Below are 17,319 nucleotides of genomic sequence, written 5' to 3' on the forward strand. Positions count from 1 at the left end.
CTGTGTTCCAGCTGCTTTGAGTAAATGCCACATTATTTCACACCACTTACATTTCTGTTGATTACCAGACAAAAACAATGGTTATTCAAAAAATCCCTCTTCAGATCTGTATTAATAAATGTTTTCGAACAATGAAAGAGCCTTATCAACTCATTATCACAAGATGTATTTTCTTTATTTTGTACAAAATGACTGAACTGGAAGAACAAAAAAATGTTGTAGCAATGAACACCCTAACAGTCAGTGATTAATAGATGTCCCTCATGCCTATGTTGGCCCGGTGACCAGACAGCGTCACACTGTAGCAGTACAGCAAGTCAGTCAGCCACTGCTCTCGAGTCTCTCCACCATAATAATGCTGTAAAAACAGAAGCACAACAGTCAGGACAGTATCGGCAATTTCAAGGCACATAGTATTATAAAATCTGTTTTAAGGTAGGGTAAACATAATGCTAGTTTTAGCTGTTAAAGCAAAGCTGAAATGGATTTATGCAGTCATAAGCATATTCGGGCCATAAGGTTCTTGAGGAGCCATATATGAGTGTGTACCGTTAAGTCTTGTATGATATGTTGCAGTAGACTGGCGTTGGCCATCATGTGGTTGCGTAATTGAGTATGCTGAAGAAGTAATGACAGGATCTGTGCCAACACGTGGAGCTCTTTCTCACAAAGGTCACACGTGCAAAAAGACTGCAAGAGCAGTCGCAGCAGCCTCGGTACCTTGCTCAAGGCAGCAAAACACGCCTCCCACACGGCATCCCTGACGGTGAGACAGACAAACATAAGTTTTGACAACTACATTTTTTCTTTGGACAACTCTAGATCATATTTCTTTAACCACAAGCCCCAGCTTGTAACTATGCGCTATACTATGTACTATGTGAATTAAGGTAAAAAAAATATATATAACTTGTTGATATATTAATTACATTGTTAATTACATAAATATATTATTTAAAATTATTGTGATTAACACACTTCTCATATTACAGAAACAAACAAGTTTTTACAATCACCATTTTTCAATACTTTGGTCACTTTTTCAAAACTTCCCAAACTGTGGATCATCTTCCATTGTTTGGGCACAAAATACATTCAGTGACTGCATCTTTCAAATTACATGAATTCTTTTCATACTCCGACACAACCCAGAAAAAACTATATGTACCTACTGGCCAATTTGCATATATTTACATATTCTTTTTAAAAACTGTTTAACTTAGGTTCAAAACCTAATATAACACTGTATAAGAGCAATTTGCTGCATTTCTACAGCAATACCATACTGGAATATTCATTTTAAAACTAAAAAATGAAATACTTTTGTGCATTCTTGCATTCTAGATGTGAAATTTACATCTGTGCCGAGCTGAAAGTCAGTAAAGAAAATTGTGTGAAGAGTTTTGAAAAAGTGGCCTAAGTATCAAGAACTGTCTCCTACTGATTGTATAAAAAAAAACGGCAATACTTTTTCTGAATGAATAGTTTAACACAAACTTTATTTTTTTAGGAATTTTAAGAGCATCAAAACAAGTAACTTTATTTTGAAATAAAGTATGAATACCTTTTTGGACTTTCCCCAGTCTTGTTTCTAACTTCTCTTGTATGCTGTATTATCAAACGGTCTTTCTTCATGTACACTTTGTGGTGTATAAATGTTACTCTATGCAAATATTTGTGAGTGTGTGGGTGTGCGTGTTTGTGAGCACACCTCTTGCGGGCACTCTGCTCCAGTTGTAGCAGCAGATTGAGCATTCTCAGGCAAAAGTCAGACAGGAAGTGGAGGAGTGTGTCGCTGGGCAGGAAGTTGACATCCAGTAACCGGGGAACACACCTTAAAATTGCTGCACACACACAGTCTGGCACCACCACGAGTCCACACTGCAGACACGAAGAGAGTGTCACCGAAAAACCTGCCTTGCTCCACTGCCCACTCGTATGCAAAATATTCACTCACCAGATTCTTAATGATGGCGTTCTGTATCACATCAAAACACTGTGCACGAGATCCTAGAGTGTCCAGACAGTGGCACACCTCCTACAAACACAGAGCAGAAATCTTTATGAGCTGTGCAGATAATTGAAATCTTCACACTACAGAGTTAATACTGCTCTGAGCGCTTCCAAATTCTGCATAAATGTGCAGTTTTTATAAATGTGGTACAACCCAGAGGCAGCTCTGATGCTGCTTTGGTTCCGTGTATATGAAATACAGCATCAATGGAGCCTAAATGTCCCATAAAACAGAAATTTTGATCTACTTCTCTTCATCCAAGTGAAGTAGAAAAACGGACAGGACTTTATTTTGTTGATAAAGAATTGATTGGGTCATAGAAAGTGAGTGTTGCAAGCTAATCAGGCACACTTTTTTTTTTTTTTTTTGGAATAATAATGATGTGCATGGATAAATCATTTATGATAATCACGGCAACATTTCAAAAAAGAAATAAACATTTAGTAAATTATGATTTCATGGTAACTTTAAACTTTGTCCTTGATAAAGTATATATTTTACAATTTATTATTTTTATTTAGAGTTAGTATATATTTTATTACAATTCTAAGTTTAAAAATACATTTGAAATCATATTATTAAAAATAAAAAACAAATTTATAGGTTAGAAAATATATACATCATTGCAAATAAAAATGTGAAATTATAAAGTATATATTTTAATAAAAATATAAAACAATTATATATATTTTGATTATAAAAAGAAATTATACATTTATTTTGAAATTATATGAAAATATAAATAAATTTATTTAATTTAAAAACAAATTTTCAATTATCAATAGAATTATAAATTTGTAGTTTTATAATTACATATATTATTTACCTATTTTATATATACATACATATATATATATATATATATATATATATATATATATATACCAAATGAATAAACCAAACATTTACAGAAATCAAGCCAAAGGCTATAGGGAAAAGGACAGCACAGATATTAGGAACAACTCATCTTCAGAAAAGAGTCATTTTACAGACTGAAAGCTGTGACACATTTTCCTATCTCATTCTACAAAGATCCTTTGAATTATACATCACAACATCATAACATCTGACACACACACACACACATGGTTTAGGTGAGACCAAAATAAATCCCTGTTCCCAGAAATCTGCAGAGAACAAAGAATCCTATAGCACCACACACACATAAACAGTGACAGGCTAAAAGGCTTGTACCTCGCCACTATGGCTGGTCTCTCGTAATGGAAGTTGACAATGGACGGATTAGCAATGCCCTGCCACTCTCTGAACTGATATTTTATGAGCACTAACAATAAATAAGTGTGTGAGTGTATGTGTGTGAGAAATCTAATAGTACTAATAGCATTAAAGCAGATTAGATTAAACAGATGAAGGCAGAGCGGAATGTCATTCAGAGCAGGTTATTATCAGACATTAATCAGGCTAACACTGTTAAGAACACATTACGCATGCTTTAGATTAGAGACACCTGATTGGCAATAAAGGAATGGACCCCCAGCAGCCATACGCTCTCGCTCTCACTCTCATACACACACACCACTCAAACTTAATTTGATGCTAATTGCCAAGCTATATATCTGAGAAACAGTAAGTGAGAATTTTCTTTAAGAGTGTAATGTGAAATCCCAATAGGATTAGAAGGACACTTTTTTTAGCACATTTTTTATGCTTTAGCACATTAGGATTTCTCAGCAGAGCTTTAAAGAAAAAAAAGTGCTAAAAATTACTTTACCAATAAAAAAAACTAAATCGTTCTTATTTACTTGGTGTTTCATATTTCAGCAATGTTAACGTGTAATATAAAAAATATATATAAAATAATATAAAAAGAAAATGTAATAGCTCGCACACACATATACATACAGTGGGTATAGAAAAACAATCACCCCCTTTAAAATAATTACGTTGTTGCTTTGCAGCCTGAACACAGTTTTTGTTTTATCCAGCTGTATTTACTCAGTGCAACTTATAACATCCAAGTGAACGATAAAACACCAACATGATGTCGGAAAAAGGATCACCCCCTTGTGTCAGTATATTGTTCAACTACCTTTTGCTTTAATTACAGCCTTTAGTCTGTTGGGATGTGTCTCTACTAACTTTGCAATATTTGCCCACTCTTCTTTGCAGAACTGCTCAAGTTCAGTTAAACTTGATGGTGATGGTTTGCTGACTGCAGGGGTTTAAGTCTGGGCTCTGACTAGGCCATCCAAGGACATTCACCTTGTTCTCCTTCAACCACTGTGTGCTCAGTTTTGCTGTGTGCTTTGGGTCATTGTCATGTTGGAAGGTAAACATTCTTCCCATTGACAACTTTCTGGCAGAGGGCAGCACATTTTCTTCAAGAATTTGACTGTATTTTGCCCCATCCATTTTTTCTTCTATCCTGACATGTGCTCCAGTCCCTGCTGCAGAGAAACACCCCCATAACAGGACATTACCACCTCCATACTTTACTGTAGGAATGCTGTTATTTGGATGCTGAGCTGTATTGGATTTCTGCCAGACATATAGTTTGGCGTTGAGGCCAAATAATTGGCCAATAAATAATTTTAGTCTCATCTGTCTCAGAATCTTTAAGTTGCGTTTTGGCAAAGCTCAGTCTTGACTACATATTCTTGAGGAGTGGCTTTTTTTCTTGCAACCCTCCCATGCAAGCCACATTTGTGGAGAATTTGTGATACTGTTGTCACATGCACAGAATGACCACTCTTTGTCATAAATTCTTGCAACTGCTTCAGAGTTGCTGTAGGCCTCTTGGTAGCTTCTCTGACCAGTTTCCTCCTGACTCTTTCATCCAGTTTGGAGCAACGTCTTAATCCAGGGAGGGTCTATGTTGTATCAAATACCTTCCACTTTTTAATAATAGACTTCACTGTGCTTCTAGGCATTGATAAAGCATTTTTTTGTATCCATCTCCTGACTTGTGCCTGTCCACAACTTTCTCCCGGAGATCTTTTGACAGCGCCTTGCCACCCATAGTTGATCGTTTTCTTCAGTTGCACTACCAAAGCTCTTTTCATGCTGAACTAATCAAAATGACCACAGCTGATCACAGTTTAAAGTCAAATGGTGATATTTTTTTCCAACTCAGTGATTCTGTTTTTTTTTTCTTCTTTTTTTCTGACATCATGTTGGTGTTTTATCGTTCACTTGGATGTTATAAGTTGCACTGAGTAAATACAGCTGGATAAAACAAAAACTGTGTCCAGGCTGCAAAGCAACAAAATGTGATTATTGTAATGGGGGTGATACTTTTTTGTATACATAAAACGTATTATTTTCAAAAATATTGAATCGTAATTTTTTCCCACAAGGTTGAAAGTAGTTAACTTGAACCAAAACTTTTTTTTTTAGCCAAAGTGCTGAATGTGTTTTTGTACAGCTTTAAATATAATTTCTAATTAAGCGCAAGTTAAGTGATTAAGTTGAGAGAGAGTGTGTCCTGTGCTTGTGTACGTGAGGAGGGAGGGAAACAGGCTCTTTTCCTCATTAAGGCCCATTATTCTCCATCAGCCTCACCTGCTGGCATCATCTCCCCCCGTCGCTCCTCATTACTGTATCAACGGTGATGCCAGCCATCCCTCTACACCTTTACTGTCTGATTGACTTGGACACAAAAAATTAAAAAAAGTCCAGAGAAAATTGCACAGAGGAATTAGCTGTGTGTGTGTGTGTAGTAAAGGGATGGGGGCAGTGAGAGACAGTCCCTGGCCTGAGGGTGTGGTTTTGTTGGGTTTTAATTTCCATGTAAAATGTCAGGCGGTGATGGTGTCCGCTGGCTGGCATTAGCATTTGCTTTAGCCAGGAGCGCTCTGATAACCAGCCCTTATTGAAATATGGAGACACATGCACCGGTATGATGCGATAAACCTTCCCCTGCTCAACAAACTGGCCGTCTCCAGGGGGAAACTAAAACACACTTGTGTTTTGATTAACAACCCGAGTGGTCCTGCAGCAAATCAAGCGAACACCTGCTTCTTGGTAGAAGTTCAAAAATGCACATGGTTGGCATAAAATAGATGGGTGTGATTAAGGTGAACAGCATGACTGATTCATATCTCTTTCACAATGTGCAACAACACTGCTTGGTTTTTATTCTATACTTGCAAATTGTGCACATGAGAAAATGTTGGTGCATTCGCAAGAAATTTCTCCATTTGTGAGGGGGGAAAAATTGTGTGAAAAAAAAAACCAATTCTAGTTCAGCAGAAAAACACTGCATTACCATTTCCTGTTAATGTTCATCTAGCTTTCACGTGTATGAAAAAGTAAAAAAAAAAAAAAAAAAAAGTGCAAAAGTCAGTTTTATTCCTGACAATGTCACTTTAAAGCATCTGTGCTATTAGGGTTGTAATTTGTAATTTTAACACATTAATTTAGTGTGATTAATTATAAAAATAAACATCAATGCAATTTACCTTACCATCTGCCTGGTATGTAAATAACATAGTAAAAAAAAAAATTACATACATAAATTACATAACATTTTGACAGCCTCTTACAAAAAAAAAAAAACAATTTTAATGATTTTATCTTTTAAAATAATGTGATATCTTTGAATTATATTTCTTAATATTCTAATTTGGGGTCTTTTCTCAGAAAACATTTATGTATGTAATTATTTTATGCTAGAAAATTTAGTTTTGTGCCAGGTGAAAATGTGTAATCCAAATGCATCTAACCAACAGCAGACAGACAAAAAGACTGACACTAGTGCAACCAAATGATTGACACAAGCCAGACTAACTGACAGAGCAGATAAGAGAGACGCTCACAGGGGACAGAGCAGATGACAACAGGATTAGAAACATAAGCCACTGACAACAGAATAACTGACATAACACCAGTTGTTGGAGCGACTGAGGTGGAGAAAAGGACTGGCAGATAAAAGAGATAGAGAGAAATACCTCCACTATATCCCAGTGGTGTAGGAACTGCTCCAGGTTGGTAGCAAATACGCTGAGGGGCCAGAGTGAGGAGGAGGGCAACAGGCCGTCTTCATCTGTGTCCTGAAGGGCCTGTAGCATCTCAGAGGAGAAACCTGAAGCACGGGATCATGGGAACACCACTTTATCAATATCAAGTATGCTGTCTGTACTCATATCATTGAATGTGATGTGTGTGTGTGTGCACCTTTTAGTGTGGTGAAAAAGAAACTGAGGTAATCTACATCCTTCACCGGCACATCCTGTGAACTGCTTAACCAGCCACTCAGAGGAGACCTGCGAGGAAGCACACATGCATTACTGTGCAGTGGTCCGGCACTGATCCGTTCTCCCATTACACATCTCACACTGTACCTGAGTGTGTGTGTGGTGAAAATGTCAGTCTAAAAATACTGGCCATCTGAGCTCCTTCATTTCCTTTGAAATCAAACTCCCACAGCAAACACACTCACCTTCAGCGAATGAGGACACTCACAGTACTGAGGAAACACTGGGGTCATCCTTACAATATGACAGACTTACTGTTCCTTAAGAAGATTTTAAGACATTCCACAAAACAAATCCCCAGAGGGTTTTTCCTTTTTTTTTTGTTGCACAATAACTCCACCTTTAACTCCTTAAAACGCCACCTAATGAATCAAACTACTTTCAGGTTGTTGTTTTTTTTTTTACAAAATAACAGCTTTTAAATATCCACTATTTATCAGTTATGAACTAGCTAAAAACTTTTATTCTGCAAAGATGCATTAAATTGACCAAAAGTGACAGTAAAGATGTTGACATTGTTAAATAGACTTTTATTTTTTAAATAAATGCTGTTCTTTTGAACTTTCTATTCATTAAACAAAAACCTTTAAAAAAATGCATCACTTTTTTTAAGTACAGCTATCAGTAATAAGTAGTACAAGTATTATTAACAAGAAGAAATATTTCTTGAGCAGCAGTATATCATATTGGAATGATTTCTGAAGGATCATGTCTAAAGTTTGGATTTCTGATTTGATTTGAAATTCAGTTTTGCCATCACAGGAATAAATTACAAGGGATGAAACAGGAAAAAAATAGAAAATTACACACAGCACCTTTAAACTATGAAATGTTGCCAAATGAAGTACCAGCAGCTTTTATGGACATTTTCTCAGCCGGTTTGTAACAGTTGAAGTCTGCGAATCACCCAGGTAAGAGGTCACTGCCAACACATTCAGGTCAGTCCGTCACAGGCTCCATGTGTTCCTGTGCTTCTATATGCATGTTCAAGGCTTCAGTGGAAACTTGATGGTAAGATATTGTCAGAAGTGACCATTTTATACTCACACTTTCTGAGAAGGAAATCAGAAAGAATCAGTGTGTGTGCGCGCCTGTGTTAAAGCTATTCAAGGACAATCCACGCAGTCTTATGATTCTCCCTTATAGATCTGGATCAGTCTCGAGGCCAATAAAGTAATGAATATCTGATCTTTTACTTGTTTTGATTTAATTTCTCTTGTGATTGTGGAATGAGCATGTGCTGGACTTACTTAATACATACTGATTGGCTCATTTCCCATCAGCCCATTAGTAAAAAGAAGCCAGACAGACGCACACACATACAGAAAGATGCACCCAGGGAAAAAAATGCTACTCAGTGTGTTTTTCTGTGTGCCAACCACATACACACACAGTCACTATACTATTAGCCATTCTTGTCTAAGTTTAGCAACACTTTCCAAAGCCACCATTCAGTTAGTCGTTTCGCTGATGTGATCAAAGCTAAATTCTTGTGAAGGACAGAATGTTCGGTTCATGTTGTTCTAAAGATTGGCTCTCTTAACAGCATGTCACCCAGATCTACCATGAACAGAAGCAGCCTTAAGTGATGCTTCGCCTATCACGAAAGAATCCGGTCACAGGGCCAGATTTTTCAAAAGTGCAGTGGGTGTGAATTCACTTGCAGTAGCATTTGTTTTGGAATTTTGGTGTGACTCTGAACTTGATGATTGTTCAATGTCTCATCAAAAGAGTAATACTGCCCTCTGTAGGTGTTCAAACACATTTAATAAAGTCTTGCTCTTAAGAGCAAACAGAGAGACCAGAGGAAAGGCAGTGAAATACACACACACACACGTCACGTGGGGACTCAAAGTCACACACTCAGTGTGTTCTCAAACATTGCTCCCATTAGGATTTGAGGGGAAATCACAAATAAAAGAGTGGCTTTAGGCTAGTGACTATAAGAAAAGCAATGGGGACACAGCATGTCACAAAGACACACACACACAGACACACACCCTAAGGCCCTCAGCATGCAGAGGAATTCACAAAGGAATATTCTGTCAATCATCCATGAACAAGTACCAGACCACTGATTACTCATCCTCAAAGAACAACACTTTTTTTTTCAAAATGTATCATACCAGTCTTCTTGTAAGACTTTCATAATTTGTTTTTCTAAATATGAACATATAAAATAATAAAAATGTGCTTATCATAATAAATGTAGAGGTTTTATATAGACATGAATTTTGTATGTGAGGTGCAGTGTTATTTTACACTGAAAAAAATTATAAACGCAATACTTTTGTTTTTGCCCCCATTTTTCATGAGCTGAACTCAAAGATCTAAGACTTTTTCTATGTACACAAAAGGCCTATTTCTCTCAAATATTGTTCACAAATCTGTCTAAATCTGTGCTAGTTAGCACTTCTCCTTTACCAAGATAATCCATCCACCTCACAGGTGTGGCATATCAAGATGCTGATTAGACAGCATGTTAATTACACAGATGTGCCTTAGGCTGGCCACAATAAAAGGCCACTCTAAAATGTGCAGTTTTATCACACAGCACAATGCTACAGATGTCGCATTTTTTGAGGGAGCGTGCAATTGGCATGCTAACTGCAGGAATGTCCACCAGAGCTGTTGTCCATGAATTGAATGTTCATTTCTCTACCATAAGCCATCTCCAAAGGCGTTTCAGAGAATTTGGCAGTACATCCAACCGGCCTCACAACCGCAGACCCCATGTAACCACATCAGCCCAGGACCTCCACATCCAGCATCTTCATCTCCAAGATCGTCTGAGACCAGCCACCAAGACAGCTGCTGCAACAATCGGTTTGCATAACCAAAGAATTTCTGCACAAACTGTCAGAAACCGTCCAGGGAAGCTCATCTGCATGATCATTGTCCTCATCGGGGTCTCGACCTGACTGCAGTTCGTCGTCGTAACCGACTTGAGTGGGCAAATGGTCACATTTGATGGCATCTGGCACTTTGTAGAGGTGTTCTTTTCACGGATGAGTCCCGGTTTTCACTGTACAGGACAGATGGCAGACAGCGTGTATGGTGTCGTGTGAGTGAGCGGTTTGCTGGTGTCACCGTTGTGGATCGAGTGGCCCATGGTGCCAGTGGGGTTATGGTATGGGCAGGCATATGTTATGGACAGTGAACACAGGTGCATTTTATTGATGGCATTTTGAATGCACAGAGATACCGTGACGAGATCCTGAGGCCCATTGTTGTGCCATTCATCTACGACCATCACCTCATGTTGCAGCATGATAATGCATGGGCCCATGTTGCAAGGATCTGTAAACAATTCCTAGAAGCTGAAAACATCCCAGTTCTTGCATGGCCAGCATACTCACTGGACATGTCACCCATTAAGCATGTTTGGGATGCTCTAGATGGGCGAATATGACAGCGTGTTCCAGTTCCTGCCAATATCCAGCAACTTCACACAGCCATTGAAGAGGAGTGGACCAACATTCCACAGGCCACAATTAACAACCTGATCAACTCTAAGCGAAGGAGATGCGTTGCACTGCGTGAGGCAAATGGTGGTCACACCAGATATTGACTGGATTTCGGACCCCCCAATACAGCTGCACATTTTAGAGTGGCCTTTTATTGTGGCCAGCCTAAGGCACACCTGTGCAATAATCATGCTGTCTAATCAGCATCTTGATATGCCACACCTGCAAGGTGGATGGATTATCTCGGCAAAGAAGAAGTGCTCACTAACACAGATTTAGACAGATTTGTGAACAATATTTGAGAGAAATAGGCCTTTTGTGTACATAGAAAAAGTCTTAGATATTTTAGTTCAGCTCAGGAAAAATGGGGGCAAAAACAAAAGTGTTGCATTTATAATTTTGTTCAGTGTAGTTTTATCTATATTCTATTATATTATTATTTATTAATATTTTGTATTAGCAGTTTTATTTTGACTTTTTTTTATTTCAATTTTAAGTTTGTCATTTTGTTATGTACTGTTGTCATTAAAATTTGTTTATTTTGTTTTTATTTATTAATATTTTAATTTGTGTTTTAGCATTTTTAGTGCTTTAACTCATTTTATTTCAGTTAGTGGCCAAGGCAACATTTTTTAAAGTTGATTTTTTTATCTAATATTTTATTCCAGCTTTATTTCAATTACTGAAAACAATTTTAATCATTAACGATAGTTTTACTTTTTGTAAGTGTGTGTGTTTTTTTTAAAGCATATTATTAATTACATAAAAAAAGCATATATTAAGGCTGAAACTTGATGCAACGTTTCTGAAGAAAACACTATGGATTTGTAATTCATTTGTTTTATTTTTAACGTTTTCTCTTTTTTGCACATTTATTGCCTTTCTAACTTTTTCAATTAAATCAATTATTTATGTTAAATTATTCAACAAATGCCCCATCCCTTCTCCTTTCCTGAAGGCACTCTCACTATAAACAACATTTTTGAAAACCTTCTTGACAAAAAACTGTGCAAACTAAACAAAAAAACTAAAAAAAAGAAGTGTTGTGCATACTAAAGTCAGAGATAACTCTGAATATACTGAACTTACTGCAGTATGACCTCTGCCTCACTGCGCAGTGACTCGTGGCTCTGTTCCACCTCATTATGGCCAATCACGGTTAATGACTAGCGGTCACGGCCAATCAGAGTTAAGTGGGAGAATTGGACATCCTCTGATCATGCCGCACAGCGCTTGGCTGTCTCAGATTGGTTAAATTGTTTTATTCTATTAGCAGTGAAAACTCTGAGACTGCTGTCTCCTCTCAGCAGTCGTAGAGTCACATTTAAACATTTCAGTCAGATGCAGACAGATACTCCCCTCCAGGGGCCAAGCTGCACATGCATTACCAGTCTCGGTCAAACATACACTAATGCACATATTTTCCCATTTTAGCAAGTATTATGTTAAGTAGCGCTTGACTCATGAGAACTACATTAAAATGGGAGTGTGTCTGGGTGTGTGTGTGGGGGGGTGGTATATGGGTGATAAGTAAAAAATATTATGCATTTAGCAATACAAAATACGTTTGAGAACCTGTAATTTACAAGTTTCCTATTTTGTTAGGATGTTGCCTTTGAAGATTGCTGCCCTTGTAGACAGTGAAACAGCTTGCTAGTTCATGTTTCATGACAATACCACACACTGTTCTTTTTTTCCCCCTGGCTTTTTTCACCCATGCCCTGTACCCCTGAGAAACTAGATCTCTGATTCCCCAGAGTGGAACACTGGCAGCAGACTTTAGGATTGCATTAGTGCATGATGATGTGTCATAACCCTCATACCTCAGGTGTATGGTGCGTATTAGCATGGTGGCCAGGCTAGCCGACACTCTCGCAGTGTTGCAGACCTGACTGAGACATGCCAGAAGCTCTGCGGGAAACGCTGGCAGGAAACGGAGAATCTGAACCAGCCTCTTCTGGGACTCCACAGGCAACACCACCACACAGTGACAGCCCTCCTGTGGATCTGCAATGTGAGACATGCATAAAATATATATCAAGTCAAGTAATTTATTTATAAAGCGCTTTATACAATACAGACCGTCAAAGCAGCTTTACAGTATTAAACAGGAAAACAGTGTCACACACATAAACAAAAACAGAGAAATGTTAATATAATAGAGCTGAATGTGAAACTTGAGAGAGGAAAGAGCTCCCCCTAGGGACAGGTTTATGTAGCTGCTAAAGCTCAACAGTGAAGGAATGAATGTCTGTGAGAAAGAGAGGGAGGAAAAAGGTTTGTCCTGTCAGTGATCACAGACAGACAGACTCTATTAGCTGCTGACGCATGCTGCTGATGTCATGAGTGCTGACACACACAAAAGGAGCGCTGTGCTCCCGAAACACAAAACTACAGAGAGCTTATATCACACTCAGAACCGGAGATCCCACCACTCTAATGCTCACCCTCACTGCCGCCCGATCTGGGGGAGTCTTCAATTGATTTCACAAACAAACTCACACAAACCTGATAAAACTAAGAAAAAAACTAAAAAAAGACTAATAAATAAAAAAAAGACTATATATATGCTTATTTGTTAAAATACTTTTTACCTATCCCAGCTTAATATGATAATGAGCTGTTAATACGTTACATAGCATTTTCATATTACAAACATTTAGAAATCGTATTTGAAATGGAAATCTTTATGACATTATAAATGTTGTTACAATCACTTTTCATTTTTTTTTTTTTTTTTTTTAATCTTGTTGACCCCAAGCTTTTGAACAGTAGTGTGTGCATAGAAATAAAATAACCAGAAAGGCCAGACAACATTGATGATAGAAAAATGGGACAGACCAGGCACAAGGGCCAGATAAAAAAATGGGTGGTGGGCACATACCGGGCAATATGAGGGTGGTTCTGATGCTCTTGAATGTAGAGCTGACTGAAAATGCGCAGCAGCAGAGAGCGGACACTCACAGCCAGGTTCCTCTGCTGGTACTGCACATACACAGTCTGCAGGAGATCATCTGTCACCACTGAAAACACACACACATTTTAATTTCAGCACACCTTTATTAGAAAACAAAAGTTTGTCTGCCATAAAGATAAGCGGCCTCACCGCGGCTGCACTGGGTGACAATCATCCTCCACACCACCTCCAGTAAGGCTGCCAGGTGCTTTGAGCTCAGCTTGCCCCCATTGGACAATGTCTCCCTAATAAATACCCTGATTGGTCCGAGCCAGTCAGCATCTTCAGCTTCAGCTTCAGCTGCTACCTGCTGCCTAATCCTGAAGACAAAAATAGAGATCAGTGGGTATTATTTTGTTATTATTTTACACTTTTTGTTCAACTGATATAAAAGGGAAAGGGGAATAGATGGGTGTTATTTGTTTGTTTTGTTTATAAAATGTGACATGCTTTAAATAAAATATATTAATAAATGCATTAAAAAAAACAACAACAATTAAAATATAAATTAATATAGAACATACAGTTCTTGAAACTTCTGGAATCACAAAAAGGAAATGTGGTTTATTAATCTACATATATCAACACTCTCAGTTTCTGTTAATAAAACATTTGGACTTGTGTCTTGCCACCTCCAGCAGGCCATAGGGGAAGTTCTTCATGAAGTGGTGTTTGAAATCTGTCAGAATTCTGGAACCAGGCGTCCTGCATGGTACAGCAGAAACAGGGTTTATGTGATATTTATGTGGCTATATAACATCAGCAGTGCAGCTGCTACAGTTGAAGTGTATGTACCAGTATGTCCTGTTGATCTCTATGCGGGGTAGGTCTTCTCAGTAGCTGCAGTATGGTGAGGATCAACCTCTGTTGAGAAAATGGCTAAACAAATGCCTGATTAAATTTAACACAGCAACTCTATTATTTCAGTATTTTCGAAATAAATACACATATCGATTCACTTATAATATATCATTTAAATTCAAATATTTACATAGATACTGCAAATTACAGTCACACATCAGTCTTTGTCGAGAGTCGCATAAAGCTCGCTTCAAAATAAAGGTTTTGTTTGTGGTTTCAGTCCAGATCTCTTCACTTATGTGTCCCGGCAGTTTTAATAAACTCCGATAATTTCATACTTTTGTAATAGTAGACAATACCAATGACAGTAATGATTGAATATCATTTACTGTATGAGTAAATTATTAAAAGAAATGAATTAGCATACGTTCATAATTATACCTGCTACTTTTATTTTGGAAATAGGCGGGAAACTGACTGGGGTCCTGACTGTATTATTTCGGCCGTTTCTTGTCGTGTTTCTGTTTTCAAAACCAAACAAGCCTCTGCTGCTCAACACAAGGTTAGTAAAAACAACCGCGAACCGGTCAGTCATTTACCGTGACTTTAAATAGTTGTGTTGAGAGACCTCGCTTCATGTTAGAGAAAGCGAGTTTAAATGTAGCTGCGCATAATGCAGCATGAAAGCGCGTGATCTTTGTAAGTTAATGAGCCAGAGTCATTTACTATCTCTTACAGTCGAAACTGCATATTAGTTACAAACGAATTACTCATACCCTCCTTTTTAATTTATTATTATTATTATTGTTATTATTATTTAATTCCAGCAATAATCAAAATAATGTAATATTTGTTTGTCTTTTGCAGTATGGACGCTCAATCAAATCCTAATAAGAAGGGCAGGGCCGGCCACAACATAACACATATAATCACCACATTAAATCAGAGCCACTCTATTTTAGCTTTATCCCTACCCTACCACGTGAATGGTTAGACCATTTAAAGACTTGCAATATTTCTCAAACAGTGGTCACTCAGTCCGCTGCTAGTCCATGAAAATGTCAGTTCAAATTCTGGGTGAAATGAAAATTCGCTTTATCGAATTTGTAAATGCATGTTATTCGGTCTCGTTGCAAACCATTCATCTATGCATGTTTTTCGACCTGGTCTTTTTTTTTTTTTTTTTTTTTTTATTCCACACACTGTCGTTTAACAAAATATATATCTCAGTTTGCTGGCAAAACGAATGACAGACTTCTCTCTGGTCACATATGCAGGGCTTTTCCAATCATTTAGTCCGCTTAAACTCCGTTCTTGCAAACTTACATTCATCTGCATCCATTGTTGAGTGCCCACATTTCAAAATCCAATCAACATCCAATGCATAGAAACAAGTCCTCACCTTTATTTCTTTTTTGATGATCCATAACCCTTGGATATACGTCACACAAAATGTAAGAAAAGATCTGTTGATCTGTTACTAATTCTGTTTCATATTGACTTTATTTCTAATCACTTTGTTGTCTCACTTCAGTAACACAACTAAAATTTTTACATCAGTATATGCAAGTGTTTGGTCCAACTAGCTAATGCACTGTCAGCTCATTTAGGTCACTGAAAGTAGATATAGGGTATAATGAATTTGGTCATTTGTACTCTACCTAAAACTGATTATAATTGTTTTAATGTACTTAGTGGTTGAATGATTTCACCCACCTGTATTACCCATAACTCTGTCATGCCATGAAGCTCAGTTTGACAGAGTGCTGCAAACCGTCTGTTTGACGGGCTGCAGTTTTATTTAAAGGAATCCCCCACTTTTTTGCATATTGTAGTCAGTTTCATCAGTCATCTGTTAGTATACAGATCTTCCAGCAAAATGAGCCGATAAATCGGCGATCACACTGTGGCCAACTGTAGTTGGCATAGTGTTGGAGAATTATGACATTTCTCCTGCCTCAAATAGTTAGCCTCTAAAAATGTAATACCAAAATGGTATTAATCTCTGCCACTGATGTCTATGAGGGTTAAGAGTATTTGCAGGATCATGTGGTATTTGAAACCAAAATAACTGCATGACTATGAGAGTATTAATTAAGGGAAATAGTTAAGTGGTCAACACGTATTCATTGCAGGCCTGTGTATTTTCCTAAAGTGGCTTAAATGTAAACTGACTTTCAAAAGTTAGGGGTCAGTAAGATTTTTTTTTTTAATTCACTTATTATTATTTTTTAAAGAAATTGATGAATTTATTCAGCAAGGATGCATTACATTGATTAAAAGTAGCAGTAAAGACATTTATAATGTTACAAAAGATTTTGTCACTGAATAAACGCTGTTAAACCATTTAATTATCAGAGAATCCTGAAAAATATCAGTTTACACACACGAAAAAACTTCAACATTGATAAGAAATGTTTCTTGACCAAACCAACATATTAGAATGAATTTGAAGGATCATGTGACACTGAAGACTGATATAATGGCTGTTAAAAATGTAACTTTGCCATCACAAGAAAAAATGACATTTTAAAATATATCGAAATAGAAAAGTTATTTTTAATTGTTATTATATTTCACAATATTACTGTTTATGCTGTGTTTTTGATAAAAAAAAAAAAGGCAACCGACCCCGAACTTTCGAAAGGTACTCTTTATTTATTCATGTCCATAGTCTGTCAGTGACCTGACACAGTGCTGCATCTGACCTGTAAAAGACAGATAAGCATTAAAGGTACAAAAAAAACATTTTGTTTGAAAACAGAATGTAACTTGCAAAACATGTTACTCTCTCATCCCGTATATTCTCTTTTCTGCTTGATAGAACTTCATTCTTGGGGAGATTAATAAAGAACAATTGTTCTT

The 17,319-nt window shown here is 37.2% G+C and overlaps 2 protein-coding genes and 1 long non-coding RNA gene across 3 annotated transcripts in view; 1 reads left to right on the forward strand and 2 right to left on the reverse strand.

Moving 5' to 3' along the window:
* Positions 1-153: 153 nt before the first annotated feature.
* Positions 154-13,828, reverse strand: LOC109105352 (testis-expressed protein 10 homolog). The gene is made up of 10 exons (XM_042771906.1): positions 13,804-13,828; positions 13,662-13,720; positions 13,145-13,205; positions 12,521-12,704; positions 7,151-7,239; positions 6,925-7,058; positions 1,958-2,038; positions 1,712-1,881; positions 550-760; positions 154-358 (listed from the first exon to the last, which is right to left on the reverse strand). The coding sequence occupies exons 1-10, from the start codon at positions 13,826-13,828 to the stop codon at positions 248-250; spliced, it is 1,125 nt and encodes a 374-aa protein (XP_042627840.1). The 3' UTR covers positions 154-247.
* A 442-nt stretch (positions 13,829-14,270) lies between these two features.
* On the reverse strand, positions 14,271-14,588 carry LOC122148002. Its single transcript, XR_006161983.1, has 2 exons — positions 14,449-14,588; positions 14,271-14,358 (listed from the first exon to the last, which is right to left on the reverse strand). It is a non-coding gene; the product is annotated as an uncharacterized LOC122148002 (long non-coding RNA).
* A 2,627-nt stretch (positions 14,589-17,215) lies between these two features.
* LOC109081063 overlaps positions 17,216-17,319 on the forward strand; it is a 12,130-nt gene continuing 12,026 nt past the window's right edge. Inside the window, exon 1 of the mRNA XM_042772598.1 lies at positions 17,216-17,319. This exon is cut by the window's right edge and continues 231 nt beyond it. The gene's annotated coding sequence lies outside the window, so the exon portion shown is untranslated.

Source organism: Cyprinus carpio, chromosome A16, assembly GCF_018340385.1.
Source record: "Cyprinus carpio isolate SPL01 chromosome A16, ASM1834038v1, whole genome shotgun sequence".
Taxonomy (NCBI): domain Eukaryota; kingdom Metazoa; phylum Chordata; class Actinopteri; order Cypriniformes; family Cyprinidae; genus Cyprinus; species Cyprinus carpio.